General features: G+C 45.7%; 1 protein-coding gene across 2 annotated transcripts; it reads right to left on the bottom strand.

Moving 5' to 3' along the window:
- Positions 1–496: 496 nt before the first annotated feature.
- Positions 497–13756, bottom strand: DNAJC14 (DnaJ heat shock protein family (Hsp40) member C14). Of its 2 annotated transcripts, none has more exons than XM_083353650.1 (7): positions 13643–13756; positions 11887–13329; positions 10443–10549; positions 8365–8484; positions 6865–7025; positions 3611–3707; positions 497–1866 (listed from the first exon to the last, which is right to left on the bottom strand). In XM_083353650.1, the coding sequence occupies exons 2-7, from the start codon at positions 13036–13038 to the stop codon at positions 1626–1628; spliced, it is 1878 nt and encodes a 625-aa protein (XP_083209776.1). In that variant the 5' UTR covers positions 13039–13329; positions 13643–13756; the 3' UTR covers positions 497–1625. The 2 variants fall into 2 exon arrangements, with proteins under 2 accessions (XP_083209776.1, XP_083209777.1); XM_083353651.1 differs by having other exon boundaries at positions 1650–2029.
- Between the last annotated feature and the right edge of the window lie 810 nt (positions 13757–14566).

The following is a 14566-nucleotide window of genomic DNA, read 5'->3' as shown; positions in this document are numbered from 1 at the left end:
GATTTCCCATGATTTAACAATGCAAAGGAGAAGCAAATAAATATACTCCCCACATGATCACTCTAGGCCAGGGGAAAGCAACCTTGGCTCTTTTATGACTCGTGGACTTCAACTCCTAGAATTCCTGAGCCAGCCTGGCTCATCTTGGAAACCTCTCCCTTTCCCCTCAGCATGGCTGGCTCAGGAATTCTGGGAGTTGAAGTCCACGAGTCATAAAAGAGCCAAGGTTGCCTACCCCTGCTCTAGGCAGAACAGTGAGGAAGTACTTGTGGCAGGGTGGAGATAACCATGGGCTCTGTACCCTAACGCCCTTCAGTGGGGTGTCTGGGAACACGCAGGACTAACCGGATCGCAGTATAAATACCTGACTAGCTGTTTCCACAGTAAAAGAAAGGAAGCGCTAAATTTCATCTTTAAAGGTTGAATTCCTCAAATATATAATTGTGTACAGGGTGCAACAGTGCATGGGCTAAGAATGAAACTGTAGGCCAGCCTCTCCAAGGCATTGATACGTTATTTATAGAAAGGATAATACACATTGTATTAAATATATGTATGTACATACAAATTTGAACTTTTAAAAAAAGTAACCTTCTATAAAAGAGGTTGAACAATTGTAGAGCTAGCCATCCGTGCTAAAATTGTCACCCAACACACCCGTGTCTTAATTGACTTGATCACAGTCTTAGGCCAACATAGGCAAACGGTATGTACTTGCTAGGATCCAGGAAGAGCAAACCAAGCCCCTTAGAACACTGGGAACATCGAACTCTTAAATAGTCTTCCCATCTCCTGAGCCAGGAGTGGCCTCTGGCTCTTTAACCACATGGTAGTGCAAAACACCTCCCCTCAGCAGTCTTGCAATGGAATTGGGCAACATTTGGGTCTCCATAAAGGAGCAGCTTACTTGGCATAATCCTGAGCTATGAGTAATGAACAATAACTGGGGTGCATCTTCGTCTCCCCTGGTCTTTACTAAAAGAACCATCCAGATGAATTCCTTTGCACGGCAAGCAATTAACCTTTGACGTAAGGAAATTCCAGGCAGGGAGTAGCTCTCCTCTCATCATTTAATCTGGGTGCAGAACACCCAGAATGGGATAAGAAGACAGTTGCTAAATAGGATCTGTTTTCCTGCCCGCTCTAAAAATTATCACAGGCAAACCGCACCTTCCCTGGGCACTAAGCCATCCTCTACCTTTTTTTTATTTGTCTTCGAAGCCTTGGAATGAAACAAAAAGAGATTCCAGGCCAAGCCTTTTTTGTGGACAAGAGTTAACAGTCAAGTGAAATAACTGGTGGAAGCTGTAGCTCCACCCAAGAAGGAGCACTAGACAATTATAAAAGCATACGATTGGACGCTTAAAGGCTCAATATTGTCCACACCTTATTTTCATTAAGTGCTTTCAGGGAAATATCCAAAGGAGTTCTTTGGTATCACAGGATCCATGTTAACAACTGCAATGGAGAACATTTTGTTCCAGCTGGAAGTTACAGGGTTACAAATGAGTCCAGAGGAGCTTGGAGGCTTATCTCTTATCAAGAATACTTTTCAATTTTTAAAACAGCCCTTTTGCTACCTGATGAAAAACCAGGGAGATTTTCTCTCCCATTCAGTCAGGTCCTTAGCGCTGAAAGGGGCGTCGCACTTTTTTCCGCCGTTTCTGCTTTGAATCGCCCTTCTGGAAGCTACTGTCTACTTTTGAAGAAGAGGCAGGAGGCATCGGTGTATTCCCAGGGCCTGGGGGGGGCTGGGGTGTGCCGAAAAAGTTCCCGTTTGGCATCTGCCCGGGATTCCCTTGGAAGATACGGTTGAAGAAGTCCTGTAGTTCTGCAGCAGAAGCTGGGCTACTGTCTGAAGCAGCTCTTTTTTGGGGGCGGGGGAAGGAAGAACAGACAGAGAGAACAAATTACATTATTTGATCCAGAACTGGATTACAGCAGAGATACATGTTCAGCTTTATGTTACAACTACACAGCGGAAAACAGATTTCAGAACTGGCAACTGTTGGATCACCCTATATTCATCCTGGGAAGAAAAGGAATCTATTTTCAGAAGCCCTTTATAGATAATAATAATAATAATAATAATAATAATAATAATAATAATAATAATAATAATAACAACAACAACAACAACAACAACAACAACAACAACAACAAGAAGTAGTAGTTGTTGTTGGAAGGGACCTTGGAGGTCATCTAATCCAACCCCCTGCTAAGGCAGGAAACCCTATACCATTTCAGACAAATGGCTGTCCAGTCTCTTCTTAAAAACTTCCAGTGTTGGAGCATTCACCACTTCTGGAGGCAGGTTGTTCCACTGATTAATTGTTCTAACTGTCAGGAAATTTCTCCTTAGTTCTAGGTTGCTTCTCTCCTTGACTAGTTTCCATCCATTGCTTCTTGTCCTGCTCTCAGGTGCTCTGGAGAACAGCCTGGCTCCCTCTTCTTTGTGGCAGCCCCTGAGATATTGGAACACTGCTATCATGTCACCCCTCACCCTTCTCTTCATTAAACTACACATACTCAATTCCAGCAACCGTTCCCTATATGTTTTAGCCTCCAGTCCCTCAATCATCTTTGTTGCTCTTCTCTGTACTCTTTCTAGAGTCTCGACATCTTTTTTACATCGTGGTGACCAAAACTGGATGCAGTATTCCAGGTGTGGCCTTACCAAGGCATTGTAAAGTGGTATTAGTACTTCACTTGATCTTGATTCTATCCCTCTGTTAATGCAGCCTAGCACTGTGTTGGCTTTTTTGGCAGCTGCAGCACACTGCTGGCTCATATTTAAGTGATTGTCCACTAGGACTCCGAGATCCCTCTCACAGTTACTACTATTGAGCATTTTATTTATTTATTTAAGAATATTTATATATCCGCCCAACTCACTCTCGTGGTTTTTCATCTTTACAATTCTACCAGGCACAGGGCTATTCCACACTCTTACCAGCGTACTGCTTTAAGCCCCAGGAAACTGAGTTTCATCCTTTTATCAGTTTATTGCTTTAAGTATAAAGGTCGCTCATGCAGAAGTATAAAGAGACAAAGGCAGAGTCGGGCCTCTGCAGTGCAAACTCTCCTGTTCTGCCTCTCTTTAAAAAGGAGGAAAATGGGACTCAAGAAAAAGAACATTACCAGCTCATGTCAGTTTGGAATTAACAACCAATCTGGCATAGGCTGCGTGTTTGTGTTTAACACAACTGCTATTGCGAGGCTAATTGTGGACTATTGATTTATTTCATATTCCACCGCTCTTATTTTTTAATAATTAACGCAAGGTGGCAAACATATCTAATGCTCCTTCTTCCTCCTATTTTCCCCTTTTCCTGTGACATGAACTGGGCTGAGAGAGACTGACTGGCCCAAGGTCACCCAGCTGGCTTTCATGACTACAATTCATGGTTTCTAGCCTGGTGCCTTAACCACTAGACCAAACATGTTGACGTGTGCCCATATAAATGGAAAAAACCAGATCAAACAGATCTCTTCACAAACTGAATGAGTCAGTTTACGTGAAATGTACATAGTAAACCCCTACATTTCAGTTCTCAATGAGAACCAAACATTTCTTAAGAAGAAACCAACGACGTAATTCCACACGAACCTCTGGCGTCCTCCAGAGCCTCTTGATCCAAAAGAGATGTGATAGGGAACTCGATGCGTATCTGGAGATATTCCCACTCTCTGGCAACCAGCCCATTCTGCACATCAGGGGGAAAAAAATCAGTTATCAGTTCCTGACCCAGATCTGCCCCACAAAACAGACAGGAATGTCCTTAAAAATGTCATTTTTCTTCCTAGACAGCGTCTCTCAGCCTTTGTAGTAGTATGATTTATCACATACGTGGCACTCTTAAGGTCTAATATTTTAGTTTTGATATTAAGAATAGGATTTTGTTCCTAGAAGAAAACATGATGCAATCTCTTCTGTTTTCATAAGCATGTCTAAGTGGGGAAAAGAACAGCATTCTGGCTCAAATCTAAATTCCATCTAGTTTATCCTTCTGTTTCCAAAGAGGCCAGTTAGTTAACAGAGAGAGGTTCACAGGTAGGATATTGGCCACTTATCTTCCGTCCATTTGCTTGATCCTCTGAAAGAGACTATTTTCTAAAAACATTTTTAAATTCTGCCAGTAAAGATTCTATCTAAATAAACACTTCTATTTTGGCTATTTCTCAAACGACTCCACTTGCATATGTTCTGCTGTTCGTGGGACCAAAATATTTTTGAATGGGCTGGGAAGCAGAAAAGAGCTGTAGAATTAAGCTGATAGGGAAATACCATGTTTCCCCGAAAATAAGACACGGACTTGTATTTTTTTTGGTCACCAAAATAAGCACTAGGGCTTATTTTCGGGGTAGGTCTTATTTTTTGTGGCCACAATAGAGCAGGAAGTGAGGCGTGGTGGGTGGGGTGGGGTACGAAGCGAGACGGTGGGGAGATGGAGGACAAAGCGATGCACCAGTGCCGTGGCCACTAAGCAAGGTGGTGGGGAAGGGGTGGAAGACGAAGCAAGGCGGGAGATGCAGAGCTGCCTCACGCGGGCTGACAGAGGGCCCTGCAGCCAGGCCATCAACGTGACGATAACTGCCTGGCCTCCCGGCGGCAGCTCCAGCAACCATATGCAGGATCGCTAGCCTGCTTCTTCTCCTTACTCGCTGTCGCAACGAAGCAGGAGGCTGAATGCCACCTCCACTAAGCAAGGCGTGTGTGTGGAGGATGGAGCCCCAACAGTATACTTGGCCACCCAGTCTGCAGAGCCCTGATGCTGGCGGAGTGAGGCGGCAGCAGCCAGAGCAGCCCCTTCCCCGTCTACCCTCTCTTCCCCGAAGAATCCCTTCATTAACCTGCTTTCCACCTCATTCTCCGCCACAGGGCAACAAAAGAAGCCTGTGAGACTACTGGTTAAAAAAAAAATTTCAATCAGACCTTCCAACTTTGTGAGCTTTTATTTTTTCCCCTGCTAGAAGTTGGAAGTTTGGATTGATCTTTTTTTTTTTTAGTCCCAAACTTTTGTTGCCCTGCATGCGGAGAACGGACCTGGAAAAGAGGTTAGTGCAGTTGCTCTGGGGTGGGGGTTGGGATTTTGCACTGTGAATGCCCTGCGCTGGGCTGGGCTAAGAAAATTCTAAACGCTTTGTTGCGGTGGTAAGGAGGAGAAGCTTTGTTCTACACACACACACACACACACACACACACACACACACACACACACACCCTGCTGTCTTGCTTAGTAGCCTCGGCACCGGTGCATTGCTCAGCCTCCTGCTTTGTTGCAGCGGTAAGGAGAAGAAGCAGGCCGGCAATCCTTAATGGGGCTGCTGGAGTCACCTCGGTGGCAAGGCCAGGCAATTGTCGGCACGTTCATGGCCTGGTTGCGGGGCCCTCTGTCAGCCTGTCCGGGGTGCATAGGACAGTGCCGCACACCCACCTTGCTTCGTTGTCAACCCCCCCCCCCACACACACACCACCTTGCTTCATGGCCACAGGACACACATCCCGCCTCATGTTGGCAGCAAACAGAGTGGGTGGCCAGCCAGCTGCACAGGCTCTTAAGTAGGGCTTACTTTTGGGGGGGGCTTATATTTGAAAACAAGAAATGAAAATCGGGCTAGGGCTTATTTTCAGGGTAGGTCCTATTTTCGGGGAAAGACGGTAAAAGCTAGAGTCCTCAGTTTCTCAACTTCACCTCACTTCTCCTCTCAGCTGCTCACTCTTTACTGCAGACTCCTCTCTCCCGGCAATCTTGTCTCACCTCCCAGGTTACCCACACTGCTCCCCTTTCCATTTCCTCTCAATGATACTCCCCTATTAAGGTTCACTTCACTTCTTGGAAAGCTTCCACGTTGGTGGCCATCACTATATCTTTGGAAGTTAAGTTCACCGGTTAAAACTAGGCATGAGCAGAAATATAGCACAGTGTACTCTTGAGTGTAATCGCACCATTGATTTCTATGAAGGCACAAAGATACTACTTGGTTGATTTCCTGATGCCCATAGCATCACATTTGCATTTTCCATAGCAGTCACATAAAAGCTGGATATTTTTATCAAGCTATGCCATTATAACCCAACATTCCTTTTCTCATCAGTAATCTCCCAAGCTCCCACCTGCGTGAAAGTTTTTACCACCAAGGTATTCCTGTTTTTTTATTGGGTCAAGATCTCCTTCATCGACTTAATCTCTTTCTCATGCGCTCTCTCTCCCCTTCCCAATGAAGCCTCTCTTTAAGGCTTCAGTGTGTACTGTTTAAAGCTGAGGAGAAAGCAACACTCTTTAAGACGCTTTGTGCATTTGACCTGAACTTTAGATTATAGATCATACGTAAGCCTATTTCATATCTGAAACAAAGGTAAATCCAGTTTTTGTATAAGCAGACTTTTCTGTTAGGCTACATTTTCTTACAGATACCGTTATCCTCTCTCATGGCTCTATAATCCCCTATTTTTTATTTTTTTATTTTTTTTTATTTTAATCCCATTTATATCCCGCCCTTCTCCGAAGACTCAGGGCGGCTTAAAATTTAAGCACAAATCAAATGTGCTTAGCAATAGCCTTCATTCTATGTATATGCCTGCTTATTAGGGCTTTCCCCCCCAAGCAGCATTGGGTCACTACTGCCAGATGCTTGAAAGTGGTTGCTAGAAAATACACACACACACACACACACACACATATATGCATGCTATTCACAGGCTGCACAAATGTAGAGTTACCCTAGTTTTCCCTACTCTATGTGTATATGTATTCACATACAATACACACAACAGACTACTGGACAAAATAAGAACAAGAACCTCATTTAACACATCACGTTGTGCTTCCGCTTCCCATTGTCAGAGTGTAATTCAATTACCTGTGATGTCATAAACCTTTCCATCCATCATGGCAAAGTATGTGATCTTCAATCCCAGCATGCTGGATTCCGCCCAGAAGTCACCTTCCTCAGCTGCATGAAATTTGCTACATTCTGCACAGTATCGGCCATACAATGGGTCACGATCCATCTCAAACCTCCTGCAGCAAAGAATTCAGAGGTCAGAAAGCACCAAGTAGGATCGTTATATTACAGCATCCCATGGGTTCCCTGTGTGTTTGTGCACGCACATGCATCCATTTGCATTTAATTTCGGGATTAAATGCACACAACAGAACAACGGAGTTGGAAGGGACCTTGGAGGTCTTCTAGCCCAACTCCCTGCTCACGCTGGACACCTTATATCAACTGCCGGCCTGCGGCTGGATGCGTCATGATGAAAACGTGCCCACCACATTGCCGGCAATGGAAAAAAAGTCACGATACGTCACGACACGTCGCGTGACGTTGCGAACTTGACACCCCTGTTGTCCAAATAACATCTAGGCGTGGTTCATAAAGAAATAAAAACATTCTATGCTCAATTTATAAACACGGAAGCTTTTCTAAACTAAATAATTTTAGAAATGGACACAAGACCAGTAGGAAATGAAAATATGGAAATTGAATCGCATGGCCAGCAGAATTAGTAAATAGCTGAGGTATAATTGAACCCTTGTAGCGTATAACAGTTGGGTACTAATAATCAAACATTTTCCAATTTTGAACTCACAGTATATATTCATCTAGCTATCAGATCTATATACTATCCCAAGTACATTATAGACTTCTGCTGTTATAGACTTAACCTATCCTGCTAGTGCCTGTAGTTTTTTTTAAATAAACAAAGGAAAGTTTAGGGTCTCCAGATATTGGATTCTTCTCTTGCGGAGGAATCTTTCGTGTGAAGGGGCCATTCTGGTGTTCTCCAAAACCTTTAATCACTTGACTGTGGCGATCCTGTGTAACAGTTTTAAGTGTGAGAACCGGTTGGTTGCGAGTCACTTTTTTCAGTGCCATTGTCATTTTGAACTGTCACTCAATAAATGGTTCTAAAGCAGTGCTTTTTTTGCATAAGAAAAAGGTGCCGGAACTCACCCATGTCATACAACCCGCCTTGCCTACCCTACAAGGCTCCATCCAAAAAAGGTGCCGGAACTCCGTTCTGAGCGTTCTATGAGGGAAAAAAAAGCCCTGGTTCTAAGTAAAGGACTATCTGTACCTCAGTCTTTCGGTGACTTTGACACCTCAATTAAAAGCTAAACTACTGATTTAGGCCTGTTCAGGAAAAGATATTCCATTCTACTATCCAGAGACTTTCAAGGGAATAGGAATCTTGGTGTTGTCACCACCCTCAGAAGGAATCAGTCTTGAATGTAGTTTCTCCTGCACCCAGATTAGATAAAGGACCGCGCGAATGGAGACTCTGCAAAGTCAAGATCCTGCTGCTTGTGTAGCGTGGCTGACATCATACTGCGCCAGGGACAGCTGGCCACCTACCTGTGCTTCCCTTGGCACTTGTTGCACTTCATTGTGTTCATGACTTCCTTCAGATCATCCTGAAGCTTGGAAAGGAAATCATTCATGGACTTGGTCAGTTCTGTCTCTGCCATGCGCTTTCTGAAAGAAAAATTGGTGAATTTAAATGGGAGCACCAGTTACACAAAGCTTGATTAGGGTTGCAATGGTGCACACATGCACTGGAAATGAAAGCCATTTCAACACTCAGGGAGCGTCTAGGTTACACAAGCTCTGATTTATATTAGCCTGACCTCAAGTAAGGAGTCCAAAAACGACAGGACGTTTTGTGCAGGCATGCTCTACACATTTGGATGTGTACACAAAAAGTGACTTATGCAAGAGTTCCTGAAGAGAACCCTTCAATGGCCTAGACTTGAGTAATATCCAAATAGCACTTGGCTGACCTTGGCATAATTATTCCTTGGTCTGGAGACCACCAGGGAGCACCATAAATATGAGCTAACCTGGAAAACTGAAAAAACATTCATAGCAACGGGACATCACTTCTGTACTTGGACCGTGAAAACTACGTGGCACCTCTATGGTCACAGGTAATCAAGCTTAACTCGAAGGAGACTTCAGCTTATGACTAGCTTCAAGCTGTAGGATACAGGTTCTGCATACGCAGAATCAGTGCAAAACACTCCTCTGATTAGGGTTGATTAGAATGATTTTGCTGCCATAGAAATGGCTTGAAATGTTGAGAAGTGCAGAACAAAAGATTGGCGTAATTTTTTCCCCTGTGTAAATGATCAGATTTTTGGGGGGTTGGGGTGGGATGGGATGTGGGAAGAGACATTACCATAATCTTGGTTTTTACATCCAATTGAAATGAGTTCAAATACAGACAAGGACCAGCGAATAGGACAAGCTCCTCTTGACCAATTCTCATGTTGCCTAGTCAGTTTTATTGTTCTTGAATAATCCGACGGACTCAAGCTCAATTAACTTTCACAGGAAGATTTACATAGGCTCGCCTGGGTGATATGTATCAGATGCTTGTGGGAAATATATTATTTTCAGATACTATTAACTAGTGTTTCCATTGCAGACAAAAAACTCAGGGAAGTAATGAAAAGCATCCCGAGTTTCAATCAGTGTTGCTACCTGACATTGTTGATGCTTACGTTTTCAAATTTATTCTCTGTCCCCTTAAATAGAACAGGGCTTTTCAACCGTTTCACCCACTGTACCACTTTTAAGATATGGCAACCTCTGAATACCACCAGTCACCTAGCAAGGTGTCAAAAACTTGATGGCCCAAAAAAGGGGGGGGGAAGTGATGAAGTAAAGGTAGTCCTCGACTCACAACAGTTTGCTTAGTGACTGTTCAAAGTTACAATGGCACTGGAAAAAGTGCCCCCCCCAGCCACAGCCGAGCAAGACACCTGCCTGCCCGCCCGGTGGCGCTCTTCCTCCTGTCCGAGGTTTTCATTGTTGTGAGCATTTCTGTTGAGGATTGGCAGCGGGGGTGGGGTGGCGGTATGTTTGGTTTTTATTCCCCCCCCCTTGCTGGGTGGTTGCAGCAGGTTTTGGTCACTTCACATGACCTGGGACACTGTGACCGTCATAAATATGAATCAGTTGCCAAGCATCTGAATGTAAATCACAAGACCCTGGGGATGCTGCAACATTCCAGTTGATTGGCGCTTCTTCTGGGCTCAGCAGAAGTGCCAGGATCAGCGCTGAGCTCCAGCTGGAGCCTGGCACTGATCCTGGCGCTTCCACTGAGCCCTGCCAGCCCCGAATCGCTGATTCTGGGGCTTCTGCTGAGCCCTGACAGCCCTGCAGCTCCAGCCATGTCTTGCACAGGCTTGTGTGGTGCTGCCACTGGTTCAGCTCATTCCCCTCCCCCGCTACATTTCTAGGGTGGCCCCGTACCACCTGCCAGGTGCCAATGTACCACATTTGGTACCCGTACCACTGGTTGAAAAGCCCTGAAATAGAGGAATCTCTTTGAAAACTGGCCTCTCCATATTGTCTCAGTTCCAGGTCAAACTTCATATGTAGTTCTCAGTAGGAGTGAAGGAAGCCCAAATAAGTTTTGGTTGACTCACATTTCATATTCCTTCTTCTTCTCTGGATTACTGACAATATCCCAGGCTGCCCGCAGTACCTTGAATGCCTCCTCTGCCTGTGGGTGCTCATTCTTGTCTGGATGAACCTGTGTAACACCCCATCCCCAAACCCCAAAGAAGTTAGACACGCCCCTATTCTGGTGTTTGTATGTTAAAAACATTTGAGACAAATATATGCTATATTTTGACAATAAACCTAACAGTCATCCTGCAAAGTAAAGCCAGTACTCTCACTCCCATGTGACATACAGACCATAAAGCCAAAACAAAGCAAGTAGGCTTTATTTACAGATCGCTCCTTATGCAGGGACATTTCTGTTCAGAAGTTCAAATAGAAAGGTTGTCAGCTGAGCTCTTCCCTTGCAACAAGCAACCAAAAAATGAGAGCTTTTTGTCAAAAGCAGTTTCTCAGCTAGGGCAGGGGTAGGCAACCTCAGCTCTTTTATGACTCATGGACTTCAACTCCCAGAATTCTTGAGTCAGCATAGCTGACTCAGGAATTCTGGGAGTTGAAGTCCATGAGTCATAAAAGAGCCGAGGTTGCCTACCCCTGAGCTAGGGCAAGGGTAGGCAACCATGTGCTCTTTTATGACTCGTGGACTTCAGCTCCCAGAATTCCTGAGCCAGCCATGCTCAGGAATTCTGGGAGCTGAAGTCCACGAGTCATAAAAGAGCCGAGGTTGCCTACCCCTGAGCTAGGGAATGGGAGAAATTAGCAAATTCCAGGAGCAGAGTCTGCAATCCTCCTTGGTGTATTATAGCAGCTCATTTATCCTTCTCTTTCCTCAGGCTGGGAAAGATGGAGAAATTTAAAAATGGGATTTTCATTCAATACACCTTGAAAATCCAGGCTGGAATTTTACAGGCTGAGAAATGAGCTGTAATCCTCAGCATCTCCAGACAGGAAGATAAAACATGTTGAATCAAGTTTCCATACCTCCTGTTCCCTTGATAGCCCAGAAGACAAACAAGGAGAAAAACTATTTGTCACAGTATCTTGATCAAACTTGTTGCTATATAGATGATTACATTTGTCATTTCCTTTACTTGTTGAAATTAACCAAGACTTGCCGCTCAAGTAGTACATTAATTACTCAGTATGTCAATATGCAAGTGATAAGTGAAGACTAATCAGTTGTATCGTGAAAGACTGCATTGTATTCCAGGTCTCTTCCCTCCACCCTGAAAATGTTGGACTATGTCAACCAGACAAGAGAGGATCTTTCTTTTACTACTGTCTTTAATAATTCCCACCAACATTCTCAATTCTTGGAGGAGGAGGAGGAACTGAATTCTTTTCATAATTACTTGCTAATAAAAGGGGGGGAAGGAATGCCACCTCTTTTAAATAAAGGCTCTCTCATCAAAGACACACATGCTTCCAATCACCCGCCAACCTTTCTGGCTCAAGAGACATGCTCACCAGGACTGCCAAGTGCCGATAGGCTCTCTTCAATTCGACATCAGAAGCTGTTGCGTCTAAGCCCAACACCTGAAAAGGATTGAGCTCTTCTTCAGGAGTGTGTGCCATAGCCAGCAAACGTGCCACCTCTTCGCCAGGCTCGAATGGTCCGGGTCCACCAGGAGAGTCATTATGAACGGCGCTCCCTGATTGGGTGGTCCTTAATCCTTTGGGCATCCAAAGGAAAGCATGCCACTTAAGCAGCAGACTTGCCATCCACTTGCCAATCCTGCATTCTCTGAAGAGGGCCCCAATTTGAGGGAAATCAATAGTTGAGAGAAGCCAGGCTCCATAGCTAGTATGAGTCATTCTATTCACAATATTGAGTAGGACCGACTTGGAAGCCTTCCAGCAGAGTCGTATACTACCCAGGAGAAGCATAAGCACCAAGAAGAGAATAGCACATAGCATCTTAAGCAGGCGGTAAGTTAGTGACAACCATGAGACTAGCTGTCGGGTCAATTTTCTACACCCTATCCTTCCACGCTGGATCCAAGTCTGCATGTCAGTTTGAATGGTGTTTAAATCATGCAGGCTGAAGAAGCAGCAAGAATACAGCATCTTCCCACCTGCTTCCACCCCTTCACCACAGCGGAGGGTGACCTGTACAATTACACTGATAAACAGTCTGAAGCAGGAAGCACAGAACAAGGCCAGACCTTCCAGGTGCTTCAGCAACTCAGCTTGGACATAATGACGCCCATCACTCCTCTTCCTAGTTTGCCTGTGTTTCCCCCCAGAGGGTACAAAGTGACCTTCTCCTTTGTCTTTAGCAGAACAGCGTTGCCTTTGTTGCCGGGCAATTTTTCTTCCACCAGGAGCCCGAGTGCAATCAGGGATTTCTTCCTTGGTTTTAGTAGCCAGGCCATCTTTAACATCTACTTCTTGGCCTAACAGCAGCGTAGGCGGGTCCTTCTTGAATCCTGAATGCCAGTGCTGACAACTGAAGCCGCATAAGTCATTGCCTTCCTCTGAATAAGCTGCAGAGAGATCAGACATCTCTCTCGGACAGTTACAGGAGTCAGTTTCATTACTGGGTGTTTTATAGTCAGTAAAGTGCAAGCTGCCATTATCGCGATCGCAACTGCCATTCCAAAGCATTTTTGTCTCCATAGCACCTTTCTCCTGCCTTAAAACCTCAGCCTTCTGAAGACTCGATAGCTCTTCCTAGCCAGGAGATACTTTGCAACAGCAGTACTTTTTTTGAAGTGAACATTTTGCTTCCTGCATCCTGCATCACAAAGGCTGCAAGGGCTCAGAGCACTTTTGCCCAAATCAGAAAAATCTGGCTGGGATTCACACAAAACTCCAGTCCCAGACCTCAGGCGTTCCATGCTGTTTGTGTTCCGGAAATTACTCTGGCCTTGATGAAGATGAAGTTATGGCCATCGCCAGCCCCCTTTCCTGCAAGATAACCAGAGTGTGTGAAAAAGAGGTTGCACCTCAAATACAACAGCCCACTTGCCCCCTTATGGTTTTCGCTGGCCGGAAGCTTGTTTCATTCTCAACCCGTTACACCAATATGAACTCTCCTGAAATGCTTAACACGGAAACAAGAACGCCCAGAACCCCTTGCAGGGCTGGAAAGGGGAAAAGGAAACAGGTGGAAGCTGCTCCACACTGGGGTGGCGGCGGAGAGGGGGGAAGGTGAACGGGGATGTCCCAATCGGGGGTGGGGGCAAGAGCCACCAGGAAGAAAGCGAGAGGGCAACGTTACCTGCTCCTGTTACTTAGCAACGAGGACGGGGTTGCTGCCGCCGCCGCCGCCACTCCTCTTCCTCCATCTGACTGCCCCCCCCTCTCTCTCTCTCTCGGCAAGCCTCCACTTCCGCCTTCCGCCCGCCTGGCGAAACACCGCCCTCCAATTTCCACTTCCGGGTCAAGGGAAGCCTTCTAAGTTCGTCTATTGGTGCGTCGCGGCTGCTCGGGTCTGTTCCGAATCGGCTTTTTATTCCGTTCTTTTTCAGCGACCTCCCCCCACACACACACACACACACCTCCAGCCCCAGTCTTCTCGCGCGCGGTTCTCCCTCTGGCGGCCCTGGGGACAAGCGCTCCCGTATTTCCCGCCGGCAGATAACCGGTCTGGGCTGGGCTCTTTCCTCCTAGAGTAGGGGTCTTCAAACTCGGCCCTTTTATGACTTGTGGACTTCAACTCCCAGAATTCCTCAGCCAGGCGTGCCTGGCTGAGGAATTCTGGGAGTTGAAGTCCACAAGTCATAAAAGGGCCGAGTTTGAAGACCCTTGTCCTAGAGGTCTAGCCCGCGGCGGAGCTTGCTAGCCTTTGCCTTTACCCTCCTTGAACTGAGCATGGAGTAGGATAATGGGAGCTGTAGTCCGGAAGGAAATCGGACGAGAGGAGGCTGCCGTGGAAGAAGAGGTGTCGGAAAGTCTCCTCCGCCTCGCTTTAACGTCGCTTTGGTACTAAATCTGCATCGAGGGGGTTGAGCAGAGTTGAACACGCAGTCCCTCCGAGTCAAGCTGGTCTCCCGGCAACTTCGTGATCCCAATAAAGGAGGATATTCGTCGACAATGAGAGGTCCTTCGTGCTCTCCGAGCTTGCTTGTTTTCTTGCAGACGTTTCATTACCCCAAACTAGGTAACATCGTCAGTGCTTCGTAATCGCCTCCGTCTGGCTTGC

The sequence above is a fragment of the Vipera ursinii genome, assembly GCF_947247035.1.
Source record: "Vipera ursinii genome assembly, chromosome: 2".
NCBI classification, from domain to species: Eukaryota; Metazoa; Chordata; class Lepidosauria; order Squamata; family Viperidae; genus Vipera; species Vipera ursinii.
The sequence above is the reverse complement of the archived record's forward strand: the minus strand, read 5'-3'. Positions and strand labels throughout refer to the sequence as shown.